The following is a 19,287-nucleotide window of genomic DNA, read 5'->3' on the forward strand; positions in this document are numbered from 1 at the left end:
ACTATATTTTACCTATAATTGGGGGGAAATGAAACATAAAAAGAAATAAAAAATATATCTTTTTTAACATTAGGAGTTTTGTGCTTAGGGCAATTGGGTAGCATAGTGGATAGGGTGTCAGGATTGAAGTCAGGAATTCTCATCTTCCTGGTGTGACCCTAGGCAAGGCATTTAACCCTGTTAACTTCAGTTTCCTCATCTGTAAAATGAGCTGGAGAATGAAATGGGGAACCACTTTAGGATCTTTGCCAAGATAATCCCAAATGGAGTCTGAAATGAATGAACAACAACAAAATTGTGTACTCAGATACACCCAGAACATCTCTATATACACCTATCATCAGGTATGTTGCAGAGGGGGATTTCTATTTGAGTCTGGATGGGACTGGATAGCTGTTGAGGTCCTTTCCAGTTCTAAGATTCCAGGATTCTGTGATCCAGTATGATGCTTCTCCTAATCAGTAATTATGTGGCAGTTCCAATTATTTTAGCACATCATTTTCCCCAAAAGACCAGCCACAAAAGAATCAAAACCATTCACTTAAAAATCACAGTCTACACACACATACATACACACACACACACACACACACACAGAGTCAGTTGTTTGGCAAAAGACTATTTGGAAACAAGGTTCATTTGGGATTTGGAACTGAAAACGTGATGGAAAATGTAATACAGAATACTGAATCTGAAATCAGATAAGATGGGTTTAAATCTCAGTTTTTTCTCCCTGTGACCTTACTAATGTTATTTAACCTCTCTGGGTCTCAGTTTCCTCATGTAAAATAAGGGCATAAGACTGGATGGTCTCTGAGGTTCCTTCCAGCTCTAAAACCAACAAGTCTATGAATTTTTCAAAATATCCTACAACCAAATTATTCCTCCTGTGCCTTTTTTGCAGGCTTTACTGTGGTTAACATCAGCCTTGTGGTTTGAGTGTCATTGGCTTTTTATTTCTATCCACCACAACCTCCCTAGATACTCCAATGTTTTTCAAAAGTGCACTTAGGAAAAAATCAATCATGACAACCACTTTCTTCGTAAATCTGTCATTTAGAAAACTTCTTATCTCATCATTGATCCTTGACAGAGGTCTTCAGAAAGATGCCAATGACCCCTTGTCCAGGGTGATGTAGACAGATTCCCATTGAGACATGGACTACTCCAGTAGGACTGTTCCAACTCTGAGAAGTTAGAATTCCCGGAACTCTCTTGACTGGGCAGAATTGGACGACATTGCAAAGTGGTCAGTTTAGTCTTGATTGAAGCAAACACTTCATTAAAAATTTCAAAGGCAGAACAGACTCTCTCAGGAGGAAATGAATAGCTCCTCATTGGAAGTCCTGAAACAAAGACTAGATGATAATCTGTCAAATGTACAGATTTGTATGGGGATTCTTTTTTGTGTCATAGTGCAGATTCTTTTGGAGGTGTAGGTTGGGCCACATGGTCCCTGGAGTCCCTTCCAAACTCTGAAATTCTATAATTCTGGGATATCAAAAGCAGTAGGTTCTTTTTCCAATAGGCATTTGAAGACAAAAAAATCAACTTCTTTGACATGGAAAGTTTGGAGTTTTGGTGGGCTCTCAGATACCATCTTGTTCAGGAGTTCTTAACATGGAATAAATTTGGGGTTTTTTAAAAAATACATATTTTGTACATATTTCAATATAATTGATTTTCTTTGTAATCCTGTGCATTTTATGTTAGGCATTTAAAACAGCATTTTTAAGAAGGAGGTCATAGACTTCAGTGGACTACCAAAGGGGCCCATGATATCCCCAAAAGTTAAAAATCTCAGATTTAATCCAACCCACCCCCAGATCCGATAAAGAATCTTTTACCACAACATAAACGACAAGTAATCATTTAATCTCTGCTGGAAAACTTCCAATAAGGGGCAATCCACTGCCTCCAGGCCATTTTTGAGCAGCTCTAAATGTTAGGAAGTTCTTGTGCCTCTTTGCATCTTATTCTCCTGACCTCTAGTTCTGCCCCTCTGGGGTCAAGGAGAGCTAGTTGAATCTTTCTTCCATATGTTGGTCTTTCAAGTACATGAATTCAACTATCCTTTCCTTGCCTTTCCTCCCTACCCACCCCACCATTCTTCTCTCATCCAAGCTAAATCTTCCCAGTTCTTTCCTCCTAAGGTACAGAGTCAAAGCTTTACAAGATTCTGATTGCCCTCATCTGGACACTCTCCTCCTGGAAGGCACACTTTGGTCACCAAAAATACAGCCCTTTCAATAAACAGCATTAATGCCATTTCCCATTAGCAAGAAACACCAGCAAATGAAGATGGAAATTCCCTTCCCTCGAAGTAAATGGTCTTTCTCTGGGATAACTCTACCTCATGAAGACAGTAATAGCCATAGCCGATAAGAAGTGTATGAGAGGCGATTTGTTGCTAATTAATGTGGCGTTGTTTAAAAAAAAAAGGTTTAAACCCGAAATGCTATCTAAACTCTGTGTATCATGGCTCATGAGCTAATTCAGGTATCATTAGAACTGACGTATCCATCACTTGTGGTAGTCTGTTGTGGCAGCTTTTTCAGACTTAAGAGATTTCTACAGAAGAAGCAGAGTAGCTAATGATACCAAAGCAGTAGGCTTATTATTATGGCTACCTTTTACTTCATATAAAGAGCTTTAACTTGAGATACCCAAGAGGAGGGAAGAAGAAGGAGTTATGGGGATGGAGGGGGTAGGGAAAAGACATCCAGATCAAAGTCACCATGGAGACATGATCCTGGGAAAGACAGGTTACACCCTTAACTTAGACAATAATGGGAAGCCAGCATTGAGTTTGGGAAGGGGGCAAGATGACCTTTAAGCCACACAAGAAAGAAGAGAAATAATAATCATTTGAGTGGAATCTTGTACAGAAGAAAGCACAGAGTCAGAGAACCTGGGTTTAGATCCTCCCTTTGTATGATCTTATGCAAGTCAGTTAAGCTCCCTGGGCTCAGTTTCTGTATCTGTAAAGTGAGAGGATTAGATTATATGGTTTCTGAGGACTCTTCTAGTTCTAAATCAATGCTCATGGGATCCATACTGGGCTCTCCACCTACCTCTTAGTCTAGTACAGTCACACCTGTGATGACTGATCTGAATGTCTCCTTCCCCCATCCTTTCTCATCCCCTCCTCTTGGGAATCTCATGACAAGTCTCTTTTTGTATGTGAGGGCAAATGTATCACACAAGAGGTCTGCTCCCCCAATAAGAAAGAGGGTTGTGTTTTCTAAGGATGGACAGGGGGTTGCTGGTTTTCCATATATAATGGTTATTTCTCACTGGAGATCTTCAAGCCAAAGGCTAGGTGACCACTTGTTGGCAAAGGGAATTCTTAATCAGAGGTTGGACTAGTGACAAAATAGAGATTGATTAACTAGGAAGGTGGGATTTTCTGGCAAAATTTCATGGATATATTTCAAAGGAGGGAGTAGCAGGCATAAGGAGGGGGACACCAGCAGAGCAGAGAGGCCAGGACCAGAAGTCCCAAAGTTTTTCTGGAGGCCTATGTCATGGTCATAAATCATCTTACCAGTTCACAGCTACCAAGAGCTCCAACAGGTCTTTTGGTTCTCAGCTCCTTGCTGTTGTCGTTATGCACCTATGAAAGATGATGTGAAAATGTTTGGGTAAAACTCATTTGGCTTCATAATCATAAACAGGCCTAAGTGAAAAGAAACATTTGGCCATCAACAGCCCTTTTAGTGGTCTGTAATTTACAGCAACAGTTGTTTTTGGCCATCTAAGTAAAATGGTATCTGCCACCTCCCATTTGGTTTATCGTTTTTCCTAATAATTTCAGTGCATTTGCTTTCCGATTTTATTCATTGGCGACTCACAGTCAATTTTCTCTGAAGCACAGTATGCTCAAAATATCCTTCAGTAGGAAAGTGGCTGGTTAGAGCAAATGCATATCCCTCCATCAGTAAATGCGTCACTAAGTAACCTTAGAGGGGAGGCAGAATTTAGCCTAACAGGACCACCAGTAATCTGCGTTCAGCAAAAGCTCACATCCTAAACCATTTTAATTGCTCTGTCAAGGGAGGAACTTTAGATGGAAATTGGATAAATCAGCTTTATTCTCTTTGGGAAACTTTTCTTTCTACAGAGCTTTGTAGTCAATCCTGCCTTGGGGACCCAGAGAAGGTACTTCACTGTCCTCCATGGAGAGAAAATGCTTAAGGGAAAGCAGCAGCAATAAAGCATGGTGGATTTGAAATCTACTTTGTTAGTTTCACTGATGGTGGGAGTTTTGATTGGTGTGGTACAATGGAGAGTGATGGATTTGGAGGCTGTCCTCCTCCCTCCACTTACCTAGAATGCACTTCTCTCTCATAGAATCTCAAATTTCCTTCAAAGCTCAGGTCAAATACACTCTACATGAAACCCATCCTGATGATGCCTCCCCCTAAAACATAACCTTATGTTTAACTTCTGTATGTCTACATGTGTAGGTGCTGTCTCCCCCAATAGAATGCAAACACCTTTGTGTTTGTATCTGAAACACCAAGACCAGTGCTGAGTGAAACAGTGATTAAGTGACACTGGGCAGGTCATTTTACTTCTCTGGGCTTCAGTTTACTGAGGGCAAGGGAAATGGGAAAGAGGGAAAGAGAAAGGAAGGAAGGAAGGAAGGAAGGAAGGAAGGAAGGAAGGAAGGAAGGAAGGAAGGAAGGAAGGAAGGAAAGAAGGAAGGAAGGAAGAAAGGAAGGAAGGAGGAAATAAGCATTTATTAAATACTATATGCCAGGTACAATGATAATCTCTGAGGATACAAATGCAAGCAGAAAAAGAAAAACATTTTTATCCTCCAGGACTTTATGTTTTAACGCAGGAATACATAAAAGGGAATGGAAAAGTGTAGGGGGAGAAAGGGAAAGGTGCCAGTTATGGGGGCATAATTTTGAAGTCTGAAAGCTAGGAAACAGGCTGGGAAGGAAATGAAGTCAGGCCCAGGACCTTCCATAACATGGAGCCTTCAAGAGAAACTCACCAGCGGGCAAAAGGAGTAAGCCTTCCAGCAGGATGTTCCAGGTTAAAAAGGCAGAAAAGATGGTTAGATGTTCCAGGGTGGCAGGAGGAGGAGAAGGCATTTTGGATGAGTTCTTCTTTTAAGTCCCTTCTAACTGCCCCATTCTTCTGTTATAACATACTGTATTCATTATATGTTTACCTCTTCTGGAATATTCTAAAAAAGGATTGTCCCTTTCAGACTGACTTTTTAAATCATAGGAAGCTTTAATATATAACATTTTATAATGTCATACTTCAAGCCTTGGGATGCTAAAGAGACTTCAAAATGAAAGCCCTTCTATATGGCTTGTTAGAACATGATTGTTTACATGTTTACTCTCCTAGACTGTGAGTTCCCAGAGAACATAGATTATTTTTTTACCTTTCCCTTTCTCAGTAGTTAGCATAGGACATAGTAGGAACTTAATAAATGTTTGTTGACTAACTGGCTGACCTAGCCATCTACACTGGAAAAACTAAGTGGATGTGAAACATTTCTGTTGTCCAGATAGGCATTCTATATAGTTTTATGCACAACACATTGATCTTGTCCAGCAGTATGTAAATTTTGAAAAGATTATAAGATCATAGTTCTAGAACCAGAAGGGAATTTAAGACATGATCTTACCCAACCTCTTTGTGTTATAGATTAGTAAACTGATGCCCAAAGACATGAAGTAACTTGCCCAAGGCCACACACAAAACACTGCATACGAATAATATCCAGGATTAAAATGATACTGAAAGAAGACAGCAGACTAGGTTGCCTTTGGGAAATTGCACAAAGCTTTTAACTTTTAATCCCAAACTGCTCCCTACAACAAAAAGCAGTCTTTTTAATACCATATTATTCTGGTGATGTTATTTGGCTGCAAATAATGTCATTTTATAGGCAGAACACAATCTCCAAGAATCAATACTATAGATGGAAAGATAAATGGCAGGTCTAAGTAGGCTGCAGTATATTACTAATGCTAACTCACAAGTTATAAATGGGACAGAAGACTTCATGTAGAAGATGCATGAATAGAAAAGGAAGTGGGCTAGTCCTATAGCAAGGGCAAGGCATGAACAAGTCACAGACCAAATCCTGTCAAAAAGACCCAGAAGGCCTCAGACATTGGGTAGACCTTTGATGATAAATTTGTGGGAGAATGTGGACAAGCACACCCCAGGAAAAGAAGGCATGGATGGGTTAGGGTTAGGGTGCTCTCCTTGAAGTCAAAAAGATTTGGATCTTAATTCCATCTCTGATGCTTATTAATTATGTCACCCTGGAGTTGGCAAGTCACTTCATCTCCCCCAGACTCAGTTTCCTCATCTGTAAATTGGAGATGATGATACTTGTAGTGCCTTCCTCACAGGCTGTTGAGATTCCAATGGAATGACAGATAGAAAAGGGCTTTTTAAACCTTAAAGGATCTCATAAATGTTAGGTGCTATTATTGTTGTTGAATTAATTAATAATAATGAACATTAATGTATTATTGTTTTATTATTTGTACCACCGGTGAGAATATCCACCTTGATTAAGTTCATGGATACATTAACTGAGGTATTTTTCAGTCTAGGAAATTATCTTCTTACCTCCCTAGTTTTCTTTAAGTCCCAGCTAGTCCACTTTTTACGGCAAGCCTTCCCCAACATTTCTTACTTCCAGTGCCTTCCCTCTATTAATTATTTCCTATTTATCCTGGATATAGTTTGTTTTGGAGGGAGGGAGGGAGGGAGACAGACACAGAGAGAGAGAGAGAGAGAGAGAGAGAGAGAGAGAGAGAGAGGGATGAATGGACAGACAGATATTTGAATGTTATTTCCCTCTTTCGTTTGTAAGCTCCTTGAGGGCAGGGATGGCCTTTTGCCTCTTTTCATATTCCCAGCACTTATTAGCACAGTACTTGGCACATAGTGGGTGCTTAACGTTTATTGATTTGAATTGACTGAAAGATACCAAAATAAGTAAGGAAGTAGTCAAAGAATAGTAAGGTCTTCTCCCCTTGACTTCCAGGCCCTTGTGCCTGACAAAACATGAATCACATCCTGGGACACTATGTTTGCCATTGTTTGATGGTAAATGGCAAAGATACTCTGCTACTGGAAACAACAAAAGTTGTACTGACTTTCAAAAAGAGGCAAGAAAGCCAGTCCTTCAAAGGAGCTTGTCATTGATTCCTGAAAAAATCTAGGCCGAAATTGTTAAAGGTAGAGTTGGCAAGCATTTGTGGAGGCAAACGATGGGCCCTACAAGTCAACATAAGTTCATTAAGAACATGTTGTACCAGACGAAACTAATTTTCTTTTTTTTTGGCAGTTATTAGACTGGTAGAGAGAAATGCTATCTCTTCCAGCCCCCACACCCCGCTACTGTTGGCTCCCTTCTTTCTCACAGATAACCTCACCTCCTCCTTGGCTGAGAAAATTGACATCATGAGTCTCTCTGCCTTCCCTATACCACCCCTCAAAGCCTCTACTCCATTATTTCCTCCCCCTGCTTTGTTCTAGTCTCAGAGGATGAGATGGCTTTTCTCCTTACTAGGGCTAACTCTTGTCCTTGTACCTTCAATTTGATCTCCACCCCAAACCTAAGGAATTTGCCTATCCTTCATTCCCTGTCCAATCCTCAATCTTATCCAATCTATTGGCTCCTTTCTACTATTTATAAACATCCCTCCCTACTGACCCTACAAGACTTAAAAAACTTTTGCTTGACCCTGTAGTCAAAGTCTTGCACTTTCATCCTATATAATCTATGGTCCCTTTCACCGAGTTATCTACACATGCTGCCTTCACTTCTCTGCTTCAACCTCTTGCAATCTGCTTCCTGACCCTACTACTCTACTGAGGCTTCCCTGAAAAAGGTAATCAATGGGTTTCCCAACTGCGACATATGATGGCCTTGTCTCAGTCCTCACTCTGACATTCCTGACATTTTGACACTCCCCAAATGTTCTTTGATACTCTTGAGTTCTATGAATGGCCTCCTCTCCCACTTGTCTGATCCTTCCTTCTTGTTTCCTTTGGGGATAGAAGAGGTAATTCTTTCTGACATGGTAGTGGCTTATTTATCATGCTTATTCCAGAACCAATGAGTTGTAGTTCTCCTAAACATGAGAATTGTTCATAAGTGGAACAGTCTTCCTGAGGAGGTGAGATTTTCACAACACTGGAGTTCTTCAAGCAAAGTCTGGATGCCCATTTATCTTGGATATTATAGAGGGGATTCATAATTGAGATATGTGGCCACTTCTCATCTCATCAAAGACTCTATGATCTAGTTAACAGTTGAGAGAATATAAAATACTTGAGGACACAAACTATTTCACGTTTGTTGCATCCCCAGCACAAGGGACCTGGTAAATGAGCAAGAGCAATTCTAGTTCTACTTTTTACTGATGGCCTATAGGATTTGGGACAAAATTCTTAACTTTCTTCCATCTGTTTAGTCATCTTAAAATGAACAAGCCAGACCACACATCCTCTCAGGTTTGGGTTTTTTTTTTTCTCTAGCTCTAAACCTTATGATAATCACAGAATAATATACGTCTTGGCCATGAAAGACGGCATTATCTTAACTGCCCCAAAGTCGTTCAAGAAAGCGAAAACAAACTTACAAGTGTATCCCAGAATGAAAAAAGTGGAAAGGCACTGATCTATGGGAAGTTGCTTTGTATCTAGCTAGCTATGTGGTTGCCCTGTCAGCAAAAAAGTCAGCCAAGAAAAGAGGGAGGAGCCTGGGGAATTACAGAAATAAACCAGGTACCTGGACCATTAGAGAAGGAGGAAGTGTATTTGAACCTTCAAAATGATCTTTCCTAATGGAGAGTTGGAGTAAGGGAAAAAAGTCAGAACCAGAGAATGGTTTGTCCCACATGTACTCATTAACTGCGGAGTTGTGAGAGCAACCTCCCCACCCCTTCCCATAATGAACTTGGAACAGATGATACAGAGGGAAAGTTACAATTGTAATGATTTTTTAAAAAATGAAAATACAATGTAACAACAAAGCAGGAGAACCTTGAGGGAGATTTTTCTTCTTTTAAATTCTCCCACTGGGAGCAATGGACAGACTTGGAAGGAGGCAGGAGAAATAAAAGAGATGTTGGAAGAAGGTTCTAGTCAGAGGATAATGGGAACGTGAGAGACCATCATTAATCTTTTTCTAGCAAGAATCCTAGCTGGGATCCAGGAAAAGAGGATTAACAGTAGTGGCCTTTAAAGCGTGTTTAAAGGAAAACCTTTAAGCACACATGAGTATATTATATGCCTGGAAAGGGAAGAATTTTGATCAAATCAACTAACTGATCATAGGTTCTTGTGGTCAGTCATCACACACACACACGCGCACACACACACACACACACACACACACACACACACCCCAAGTCTGGAACCTGATTGGAGAAAGATCATCTAAATTCCTTGGTTTAGACAGGGAGTAGTCTACCACCTCCACTTCCTCCATTACTTGAATGCTGACATCCTAGCATGAAACATATTAGGCAGTACCATGAATTGTCATAAAAAATATATTTATTGATTTAACAAAATTCTATGTTATCATAACTTGAAGGATAAACAGTACATTAATGGTATTCAATCTGGAATTGGTTTATATTAAAATGTGTTCTGTCCATGCAACAACCATGTCTCCTCCCCTCCACCTTCAATTAGGTTAGTGTGCAGGTACCAAGTAACTTGAATGGTAGGGATGGGTTCCAATGAGCCCATGTCCAGCTAACACATGAGCCAACCCATTAAAATGAAGGTTTCTGAGTAAGTAGAAAAAAAACCACAGGGAAAAAATTTTTTTTTAAAAAATGGATCAAGAAATGTCTCTAATAAAGTAAATTACTTTAGTTCATTTTAAGAATCTTTAAAAAAAAAACTTTATATCTTTAAATGGCTTAACAGGTCATCAGATTGGGATCTTTTCAATTTAGTCCAGCAACCAACCTGTGGGAATCATTAAAACATCTTCCAACCCAAGCACTGTTTTTCTTTCCCGTTAGTTTTTACCACGAACCACATGTCTCTATGTATGTAGTTTTAACATCATTGTTTTAGACTTTTTGAAATATGTAATATTTATTTCACTTCCTCTCCTTATTTCCCCTCTGCCAAATGTTTCATCCTATAAATAAAAAGACAAACTAAAAAAAACCTGGTTGTCCTTATCCTAATGTGCTCCTGGAGAGATGGGTGGTCTGTTCTCTGTAATCTAAGTTCATAAAAAAAGTAGCTTTGGTCCTTGAACCAACAGGCAGCAGCAATTAGCAATTTCTCTGCAGTTCAGTAAGTCAGTTTATGGAAACACAGGTCCAAACCCTTTCTCTCTGCAATCTGGGGAACTGTTCCAGCAACAATAGCCTGGTCGCACCCTGCATTTTCATGGTGTAAGGAGGCCTGAAATTCCATTCTTTCTGGCCAGCAGGTCCTTAGTTAATAAGTATCAAATCGTCATCACTTCGTCGCCTGCAACAGAGAGAGGGGGAGGTTGTGGGAGGAAAGAAGATAGAAGAACATCGTGATTCAATATCTTACTGCAGAGAATTAAGAGCACATAACAAGAGACAAAGTTCAGCATTGTAAACTCATCAGGTTAAATGCAGCTGGGTGTTTTGTTTTGTTTTGGGGTCGATGGAAGGAAAGGGCATTTTATTAGTGTGAGGAGCTACCTGGTATGGAAAATTCATCCACCAATGCAGATCAGCATCTCTGAGAAGATGGTTTAAGTGCCCACAGTCACATAGCTGGTATATATCAGAGATAGCATTTGAACCCAGGGTTTTCTGACTTAAGGTTTGACTCTTTGACTCGCAAACTCATCAAATAATTTTTAAAAGACAAGCATACACACTTGTAAGGACTGGTTACACACTCCTTCCAAAGAAATGAAATTTTCCAGGGTTAACCATCTCAAGATCATTTGTTGTTCTTGTTTAGTTCAGACCTTATCAGGGTTCAAGCAGTTAACTTTCTTAACCTTCCAGTACTCTTTGAGGACCAAAGATGCCTTTGACTTCAGAGTATCAACCCTTCATCCTGTTATCTGACTCATAACCACCCCTGCTCATTACAAGCTAAGGCTCCTTTCCCACACTCTCAGGCCTTAATGGTGTAAACTCATCTACCAGCTCTTTTCACAGACCACAATTCCTACGATGGCCTCTTCCTCACCTCCACCTTTCCACCACGCCAAGCAGCATGATTATCCTACTGCCTTTGCCATTAACATTCTAGTAGGCTGTAAACAGAAACTAAACTATTTGTTCATCCTTATGTCATTGGTGTTTAACCCCAGTTCTCATATATGTGGGTTAAATATTATCAGTAGGAACTTAACACATATTTGTTGGGTTCAAGTTCTCACACGTTATTTTCCCAATAAAATAAAAGAGGCTTGAAGGCAGAAATTTTTCTTTTCTTCCCCTTCTTTTTTAATCTGTCTCCCCATAGACTAAAACCATGCCTAGCACACAGCAGGTATTCAAAACGCACTTGCTGATGGAGACTGTTGGTCCATTTGTGGCTAAGCACCGCAAAGGCAGGCTGTCCCTACTTAGCCATCACTTATATTTCTCCCCAGCAAGAGCTTGGCTTTTCCTCTCATTCCACTGAAGTCAAGCTTACTAAGGTCACCAACTTCAGTTTAATCTTTCTGGTTAAATGAAGGCTTTTTTTTATTTTTTCCCCCTCCTACATACCTGTTACTTTTGACACTGTTAATGCCCAACTCTTCTTTGATCCTTTTTGTAATTCTGGGTTCAAATGCACAGTCCTTCTATTATCTAACAGTCAAAATGGAAGATCTCAAAGGTTCCTTTTAGCCCTTTGATCCTTTAATGAGTTTTTCTTCTTCTCTTTCCCCAGGAATTACACACATCTCCCAAGATTCAAACTTGATCATATTTAATCCTTCTTTGGGAAACTGATTTACTGTAATGGACTGTTGCCACATGAATAGACAAATCAGGTGGTCACCAGCCTTAAACCTGTTTATGCTCCTTGATATCTACAGAATATCCCAGATTCCCTGCTACAACCTAAAACCACCTAAAACTGAAAATCACCACCCATTCCCAATGAGAACAGTGAAAAAAAATAAATAAATAAATAAAAATTAAAAAAAGGCTAAACTCAGACCCAGGTCTTGAACCACAACTCTACTAATGCTACTTATTCTCAATATGACCTTGTAAAAATGATTTACCTCTATGGACCTTCATTCTCTCCATCTGTAAAATGAAGACATTAGACTGGGTGACCTGTAAAGTCCTTTTATTGCCACTCAGCAGGAGTTCTTAACTTTGTGTCAACAACCCCTTTAGCACCCCAAAGACGTCTATGGACTCCTTCTCAGCCTTTATGCATTTTCAAATGCATAAAATTTTTTTAAACTCAGTGAAAATGAAAATGCATTTTTTTCCCTACCTAAGTTTATAGGCCCCCCTCCCCGAAACCTACACATGGGTAGGCCAGATCTAGGACCCCGTGATCTTTATTAACCCATCTAACAGCTTCCTTTATTCCCCAACAGTGGTACCAACTCTTCTGCTTCCACAAACTCCAATTTACATCTACCCTTCATGCCAGCTTCTATTTCATAGCATTTCAACAGGTCTTGTGCACAAAAGGTACTGTTGCTGATTTAACAGCCTCTTCTCCTTCTAAACTCCTGTCCAGTTTGTCAACAAGTCTGGAAACCACCATACATCTGTCCATCAGTGGTTAGATGTGGCAGCATGAGTGGCATTGGGGACACTCACGGATGGAGCTCTTCTTTGCAATGAGATGGCTTTTCTAATACACCACAATTATAACCCCTCGGGGCATTTTGTGGTACAAACTAAGCAGCCAAACTCCAATGACATTTCAATTATCTTTCAGGAGTCATACCTCCACATCCTCTAACGTATTTGTCTTTGCAAAAAACAAATAACAAACAGGCCCACAATTCTCAAAGCCCTCCACCAAACAGGGCACCCCTCAGGAGCCAAATGCCAATCAAAGAAAATGAATTTGCATTTATCCAAGCTCACTGCTGCAATTAAATGTTCGTGGAAGATGAAATGTCATTAAAAATCGACTCTTCTCAGAAACCCTCATTTCAGATTTACTAGGCATTCTTTGGAAATGCTCAATCATATCCTCATTTCAAATCCCAAGACAGACTGTGAATTGATTAACAGAGAAATACGTTCTATGCTCTGAAACAGCAACTCAATTTTTCTGTCTTTTTCTCCCCTAGGGGTGGTTTAGATTATTTTTCTCAAACAAATAGGAATTCAGTCTTTTGATGTGGAAAAGGAGGTATTTTGAAACTGTATCAACATTTTCCTTTTTTTACTTGATACAAATTTATACACCTATATGTATGTATACATACATATATACAGATACACACGCATACATACACACACGCGTATATACATATATGTGTGTATGTGTGTATCTATGTGTGTGTGTGTGTGTGTGTATATATGAATGACTTGAAAGCCCTAGTTAAGAGGAAACCACAACCTTCTAAGCATATTTAAGAAGCTACTGAGCTCAAATTCAGTCTACTCTTCAAGCTCTTTCTCTGCTTCTGTTAAGTCTGCCCTCAAAACACAGGCAGGATGCTATTGGAATAATCAGATATACCAGAGGTGGGGAACCTGTGGTCTTGAGGCCACATGTGGCCCTCTAGATCCTCAAGAGCAGCCCTTTGACTGAATCCCTTCAGGTTCCCCACCCCTGAGATATACAACACAATGCTGAGAAGACAGCTAGGAAAAGATGACTTCCAAGGCAGGCAGAGGAGCCAGAGGAGATAGATCTGACTAAGCATCTGAATGAGGTCTCTTAAATCAGCATTCCTCCTCTAAACTAAAGCTTCTCACTTCTAGAGAGAGTGAGAAGGAGAATGTATTTGGCTTCACATTCTCCTCGTTCACATCCAAATGAAGTTTTTTTTTTTGCTAATACTTCCTTCAGACAGCTGGATTTGGTGGTTGGTTTTTTGCCCCTACCCCAGTTTTCTTATCCCTTTTCTGTGTGTCATAGACCCCATTGGTAATATGGCAAAGTCTATACAGCACTTCTCCAGGAAGCTAGGTGGAGCAGTAGATAGAACTCTGGGCTTAGACTCAGGAAGAATCATCTTTGTGAGTTCAAATCCGGCCCCAGACATTTTCTAGCTATGTAACCCTGGACAAGTCAAGAATCTCTGTTGGCCTCAGTTCCTCATGTGTAAAATGAGCTGAAGAAGGAAATGGCAAACCACTCTTGCGTCCTTGCCAAGAAAACCCCAAATGGGATCATGAAGAGTTAGACATGATTGAAAAAAGATTGAACAATATGAACAACCCCTTCTCCTAATGGAAGGAAATAGTTAAAAATAAAGATATATCTTTTCCTCATCCAAATTCACTGATCCTACACTAAGGAGCCTTGCTCTAAACCAAAAGAAAACACTTTTAATATTTAATTTTGCTTCCAAAACCCTCTTATTCAACTCAATGTAATTCAACCTATTCCTTGCAGGCTCATCTATGCACTAGACTCTGAGGAGAAAGACAAAATCAAAACAATCCCTGACCTCAAGGAGCTTGTATTCTACTTTCCTAGTAGGAGCATCCAACACTTGCTAACATTGTTAAAAGTGCCCTAGAATTTTAGAGAAACTATTTCCTTGGCTTTTAAAACATCTACAGAGAAGAATACAGCAAATCCCATGTTCTCAACCCTGGCCAAGTGACTCATAAGATCTATGGTTGGAAGGGACATCTGGGGTCATCCTGCTAAGAAGGGGGCACCAGCAAATCCATGTTCTCAACCTTGGTCAGGTGACTTGTAAAGTCTGTCATAGGAAGGGACCTTTGGGATCATCTTGCCCATTTACAGTTTACTGGCTAGGGCTGGGGAATAGGGGAAAGCAAACTTTCCCACTGAGGAATTAAACCAATGATATCTAGACCACTCCTCTCATTTTACAAATGAGGAAACCAAGGCCCAGAAAAATGAAGTGATTTGTATAGGGTCACATAAGTAGTAACTAGCAGAAATGGGTTTCCAAGGTCATCTAACTCCAAATCCAGCTTCTTTCACTGCACCAAAACTGCTTCCAAGCCCTTCTATTTCTCATCTCTTTACCTTTATACAGGATATCCCCCATGGCAGGAATGTTCCTCCTCCTGGAACCTCTATGTCTCTTGGAGGATCAGTTCAAATGTACATTTGATTTCCCCAGGAACTAGTGGGATTCCTACCCTCTCCCTCCTCTTCCAAATTAATTTAATTTGCCTACATTTTTATTTGCTTAACCATGTACTTTTTTCTCTCCGGCAGAACATAAGCTTCTCAAGGGCAAGAATGAAGTCATTTTTGTCTTTGTATTTCCAGAGCCTAGCACAGTACTTGGCATGTGTTAGGAGTTTAATAAACATTAGTTTGATTGAAATGAATTCAACTGGACTGTTTATATAACACCATACTGTCCTACCTCATAATAAGAGACAGTCATTTTTGAAAGTGACTGGGGTAGAGAAGAAACTGGAGATTCCCTGGAAACTGTTGTTTTCCAAGCATGGCTTTAGCCTTGGAACAAACTCTTTAGACCAAGAAAAAAGTCTCTGAGGGAACACCCAAGGGCATCTATGAATCAAGGAAATGGCAGCACCCACCTCTGACAGCAGCAGAGAAAGGTCACAGGGGTGGGGGCTCGTTTCTGGTACTCCTCATTGCCACTGCATTCCTTTAGGAATTCTTGAAGGTCCGTTAGAGGAAAGCCATTCTGTTGGTATTTCTTTAAAAAGCACATAATGATGTTACCTTATTTATAGGGAGTGAGAAATCATTCCCATTGTCAACAGTCCAAAGCCACCTAGGCTAGAATAGAGCTCTCCCACACTAGGAACAGAGATCTAAAAGTTGATACTAACTAAGTTGAATTAAGCTGTCACTACAGGAACAGAGAAGGCAGGGCCACCATGGAAACCAAGACACAAATGAAAATAAAAATCCAAGAGAGAAAGGGAAGGAGGTAACTCTTTAAAATTAGATAGGCATATTGGAGTGCTCCATAAACTGTGAAGAGCTTAAGGTATTAGGATCAAGATAGAAAATAATAAAACTTCCTATAGACCAATCATAATCTACCTGCCTTTCTTCCCTCCCTCCTTTTCTTCCATCTACCCATCAATCCATCCCTTCCTTCCTCTCTCTGACAATCCCTCCCTCTCTATTTTAGTTGTTTAGATAACTTTCCATCCATCCCTCCTTCTCTTTCCTTCCTCTTCCTCCTTCCCTTCCTCCATTTTTCCCATCTATCCCTTCCTTCCATCAATTCTTTCCTTCTTTCTTCTCTCCTTCCCTTTTCTTGGATTGATTACATAAAATATTCTCCCAACCCCAGGGATCAACTACATATCTACCCCAAATCCTGAACTTTTTTCTCCTTTTGTAGAGGTGAGAGATGGAGCCCCCTGAAAGCAGGCTTAATGAAGGTAGCCAGCCAACTATCATGTATCTCTGCCTCCATCATGCCAGTCCCCAATTTCCTTATGTTCAATGAGAGCTCCTGAGAGTGACCTGCATCAATATTTAAGCTTGGAATACTTCCAGGAACATTTCAGCTTCAAAGATTCATTCTCTAGAATTATAGTAGGAAACTATTATCTCCCACATAAACGTTCACTCTTGTTATTAAAGCAAATTGTGGGTGACCCTAATGTGAAGATGACGATTCACTAATCTCCTTGTACACATGATTGCTGGTTAGAATTTTTCAATGAGGTTGACTTTCCAGGTGTCATGGCTCAGATGTGAAAAGGAGGCCAAGTAGGAGAGGGGTTGGAACTCTCAACCTCTTCCCAGACAATGGCATTACATCTCAAGTGGGTCTCCATGGACAGTGAGTCTCATCATCTGAAAAATGAACTTCCACAGAAATGCCATCTGCTGTTGAGCCAACATCACTATAAACACAGTGAGCTAGAGCTATGTCACACTTGAGACTCTCCAGGCTATCACAATCTTGACCTGAAAGATAATGTCTATCCTCAAATCCCAGAATCTCTGAGTTGGAAGGAGCCTCCAAGGCCCTCTAGAACAACTCACACCTGAACAAGAAAGAATCCTCCTTACAGTTTTGACAAGTGGTCACCTAGCCTTTGCAAATGTCTAGGAGGAGAAAATCACTATCTCTTGGGGCAGTTTATTCTATTTGAAAAGCACTCTAAATTTTTTTAACAAGTATTTATTATCTCTCCCTCTCATGCCCCCCGATATATAGGTGTATGTATCCTCATAACAGACATATATAATCCAGCAAAACAAATTTCCATATTGGCCATATCCAAAAAATATGTCTTATTTTGAATTTCAAGTCCATTACCTCTCTGGTAAGAGCTAAGTGACATAATTTTGTCTTCATTGCTTTGGATTTGTAGCTTACCACTGACAGCCCTAATTGTTTTCCTTAGATCAAACTAAAATTTGCCCCTTTGCAATTTCTATCCATTGCTCCTAGTTCTGTCTCCTGTAACCAGGCAGAATATCTATCCAAAAGCTGAATGAGCAACTTTGGCAGGCTGTGGGTTCCCCTCCTCACTGAAGGTTTTTAACAAGAGGCTGGGTGACTATTTGCTGTGTATATTGTAGCAGGGATTCCTTTCAAGTATGACCTGAAGATCCTTTTCAAACTCTGAATTCTTCAATTCTGTCTAATCCGTCTTCCATGTCAATCCTCCAAATACTTGACTATAGTTATCATATCTTCCCCCTAAGTCTTCTCCTAGGTTAAACACCCTCAGTTCCTTCATTTGATCCTTATATGACATGACCTCAAGGCTTTTTAGCCCACTGGCCACCCTTGTGGATGCTCCCTAGCTTACCAAAATATAGTATCCAAAGCTGAACAAATTATTTCAGATGTGAACTGTCTACTCCTCTAGCTCTAGAACCACAAACAATGATCAACTAAACTCTGGCATTGTTCCTGGACAGGGTGTGTCAATCTCTGGAAACTATCTTACCCAAATCAGAATTAGCTAAAAGATACAATGTTACATGATAAATTATAAGTGTCTTACCTAGACTTTCTATCCCTCCCCCCCTCACCACCCTTGCTCCCCAACACAGTGTTCTACATACAACAGATGTTTAACAAGCTTTTATTAATTTGTCCACTGGGAATTAAATAACAGGAACTTCCTCTCTTACTCAATTTTAAGCAAACCTTAAGGGCTAAGTACCTCTAGATGTCCTTTAAGAAGAGAAAAAAACACAAGTATCTGGCTAATAATCTATCAAAGGATGCTCCTACAATATTGTTATGCACTAATTAGTGTCCAGTATTTAGCTCCCAAATAGCCATATCCAGCTCTGTCTGAACTGATTACTAGAATGTCACCATCTTAGTTTGTTTTGCTGCTGGATGAAAATCCAACTCCCTTTCAGATCTGAACATGAGATTACATAGTACAGCTGCTCTGAAAATTTACCTCCCTGGGGCTTCTGTTACATTATCTATAAAACAAGGGGGTTGAACAAGATGAGCTCTAAGAGGCTTTCCAACTCCTACTCTATAATTCTATGCTTGCCCTCCCTAACCAGTGTACCCTCTAGTCACCCAGCACCCTCCAAAAGAAAATGTACCATTTGCTAGGAACAAAAGATTGAATAATTAAGATGAAATAACAATTTACCTTAATGGTGTCATAGGAGTCTGTAATAAGTGCGATGAAGAGACTTAGAATCATGTATATAAAAAGGCTGATGAAGGAATATAAATACACACGACTGAAAAGCCACACCAAGATGCTTTTCTGCTGGATTTGAGCAAAGGTTGCGAACATGTCATCACCATTCACCAGAGAAAACAAACATTCGGCTACTGTGCTCAGGTCTTCAAACTTGGTAGGGGTAGAGAGGGGAAAGAAGAGGAGAGGTTTCAATTTTCCAAGTCCATTGACACAGTAGGAAAAGTAGCTCAGCTTTGTTTTTAAAACATTAGGAATTCAGAAATCTGCTGGCAATGAAAACACATGGGCTTCTACCCAACCATGCACATGTTTCTGATGGGTGATGCCAGCTTGGGTCCTATGTTATTGGTAGCACTTCCTGGCTGTTCAGATAGCTATTATTAATGGAAAGAAAATCTATAGGCCCAAGGGCTCAAGGGTTAAAACACAAGATGCAAAGTGAAATAGGATCACACTTTCTGAAAACACCAAGGTTCCATTAGGTGAGATCATCCAGCTCTTTTTTCAGAAACCT

General features: G+C 40.0%; 1 protein-coding gene across 4 annotated transcripts in view; it reads right to left on the reverse strand.

Annotated features, from left to right (window-relative positions):
- Positions 1–9,540: 9,540 nt before the first annotated feature.
- Positions 9,541–19,287, reverse strand: part of MCOLN2 (mucolipin TRP cation channel 2) — an 82,911-nt gene continuing 73,164 nt past the window's right edge. For 3 of the 4 annotated variants that reach the window (XM_072648904.1, XM_072648905.1, XM_072648907.1), the window contains 3 exons: positions 18,717–18,923; positions 15,693–15,814; positions 9,541–10,500 (listed from right to left, as the gene is read on the reverse strand). In XM_072648904.1, coding sequence (XP_072505005.1) covers positions 10,464–10,500; positions 15,693–15,814; positions 18,717–18,923 — 366 coding nt within the window. In that variant the 3' untranslated portion in view covers positions 9,541–10,463. The remainder of the gene's footprint in view (positions 10,501–15,692; positions 15,815–18,716; positions 18,924–19,287) is intronic. The other variant, XM_072648906.1, reaches the window with a different exon arrangement.

The sequence above is a fragment of the Notamacropus eugenii genome, chromosome 2 (genome assembly GCF_028372415.1).
Source record: "Notamacropus eugenii isolate mMacEug1 chromosome 2, mMacEug1.pri_v2, whole genome shotgun sequence".
In the NCBI taxonomy this organism is placed as follows: Eukaryota; Metazoa; Chordata; class Mammalia; order Diprotodontia; family Macropodidae; genus Notamacropus; species Notamacropus eugenii.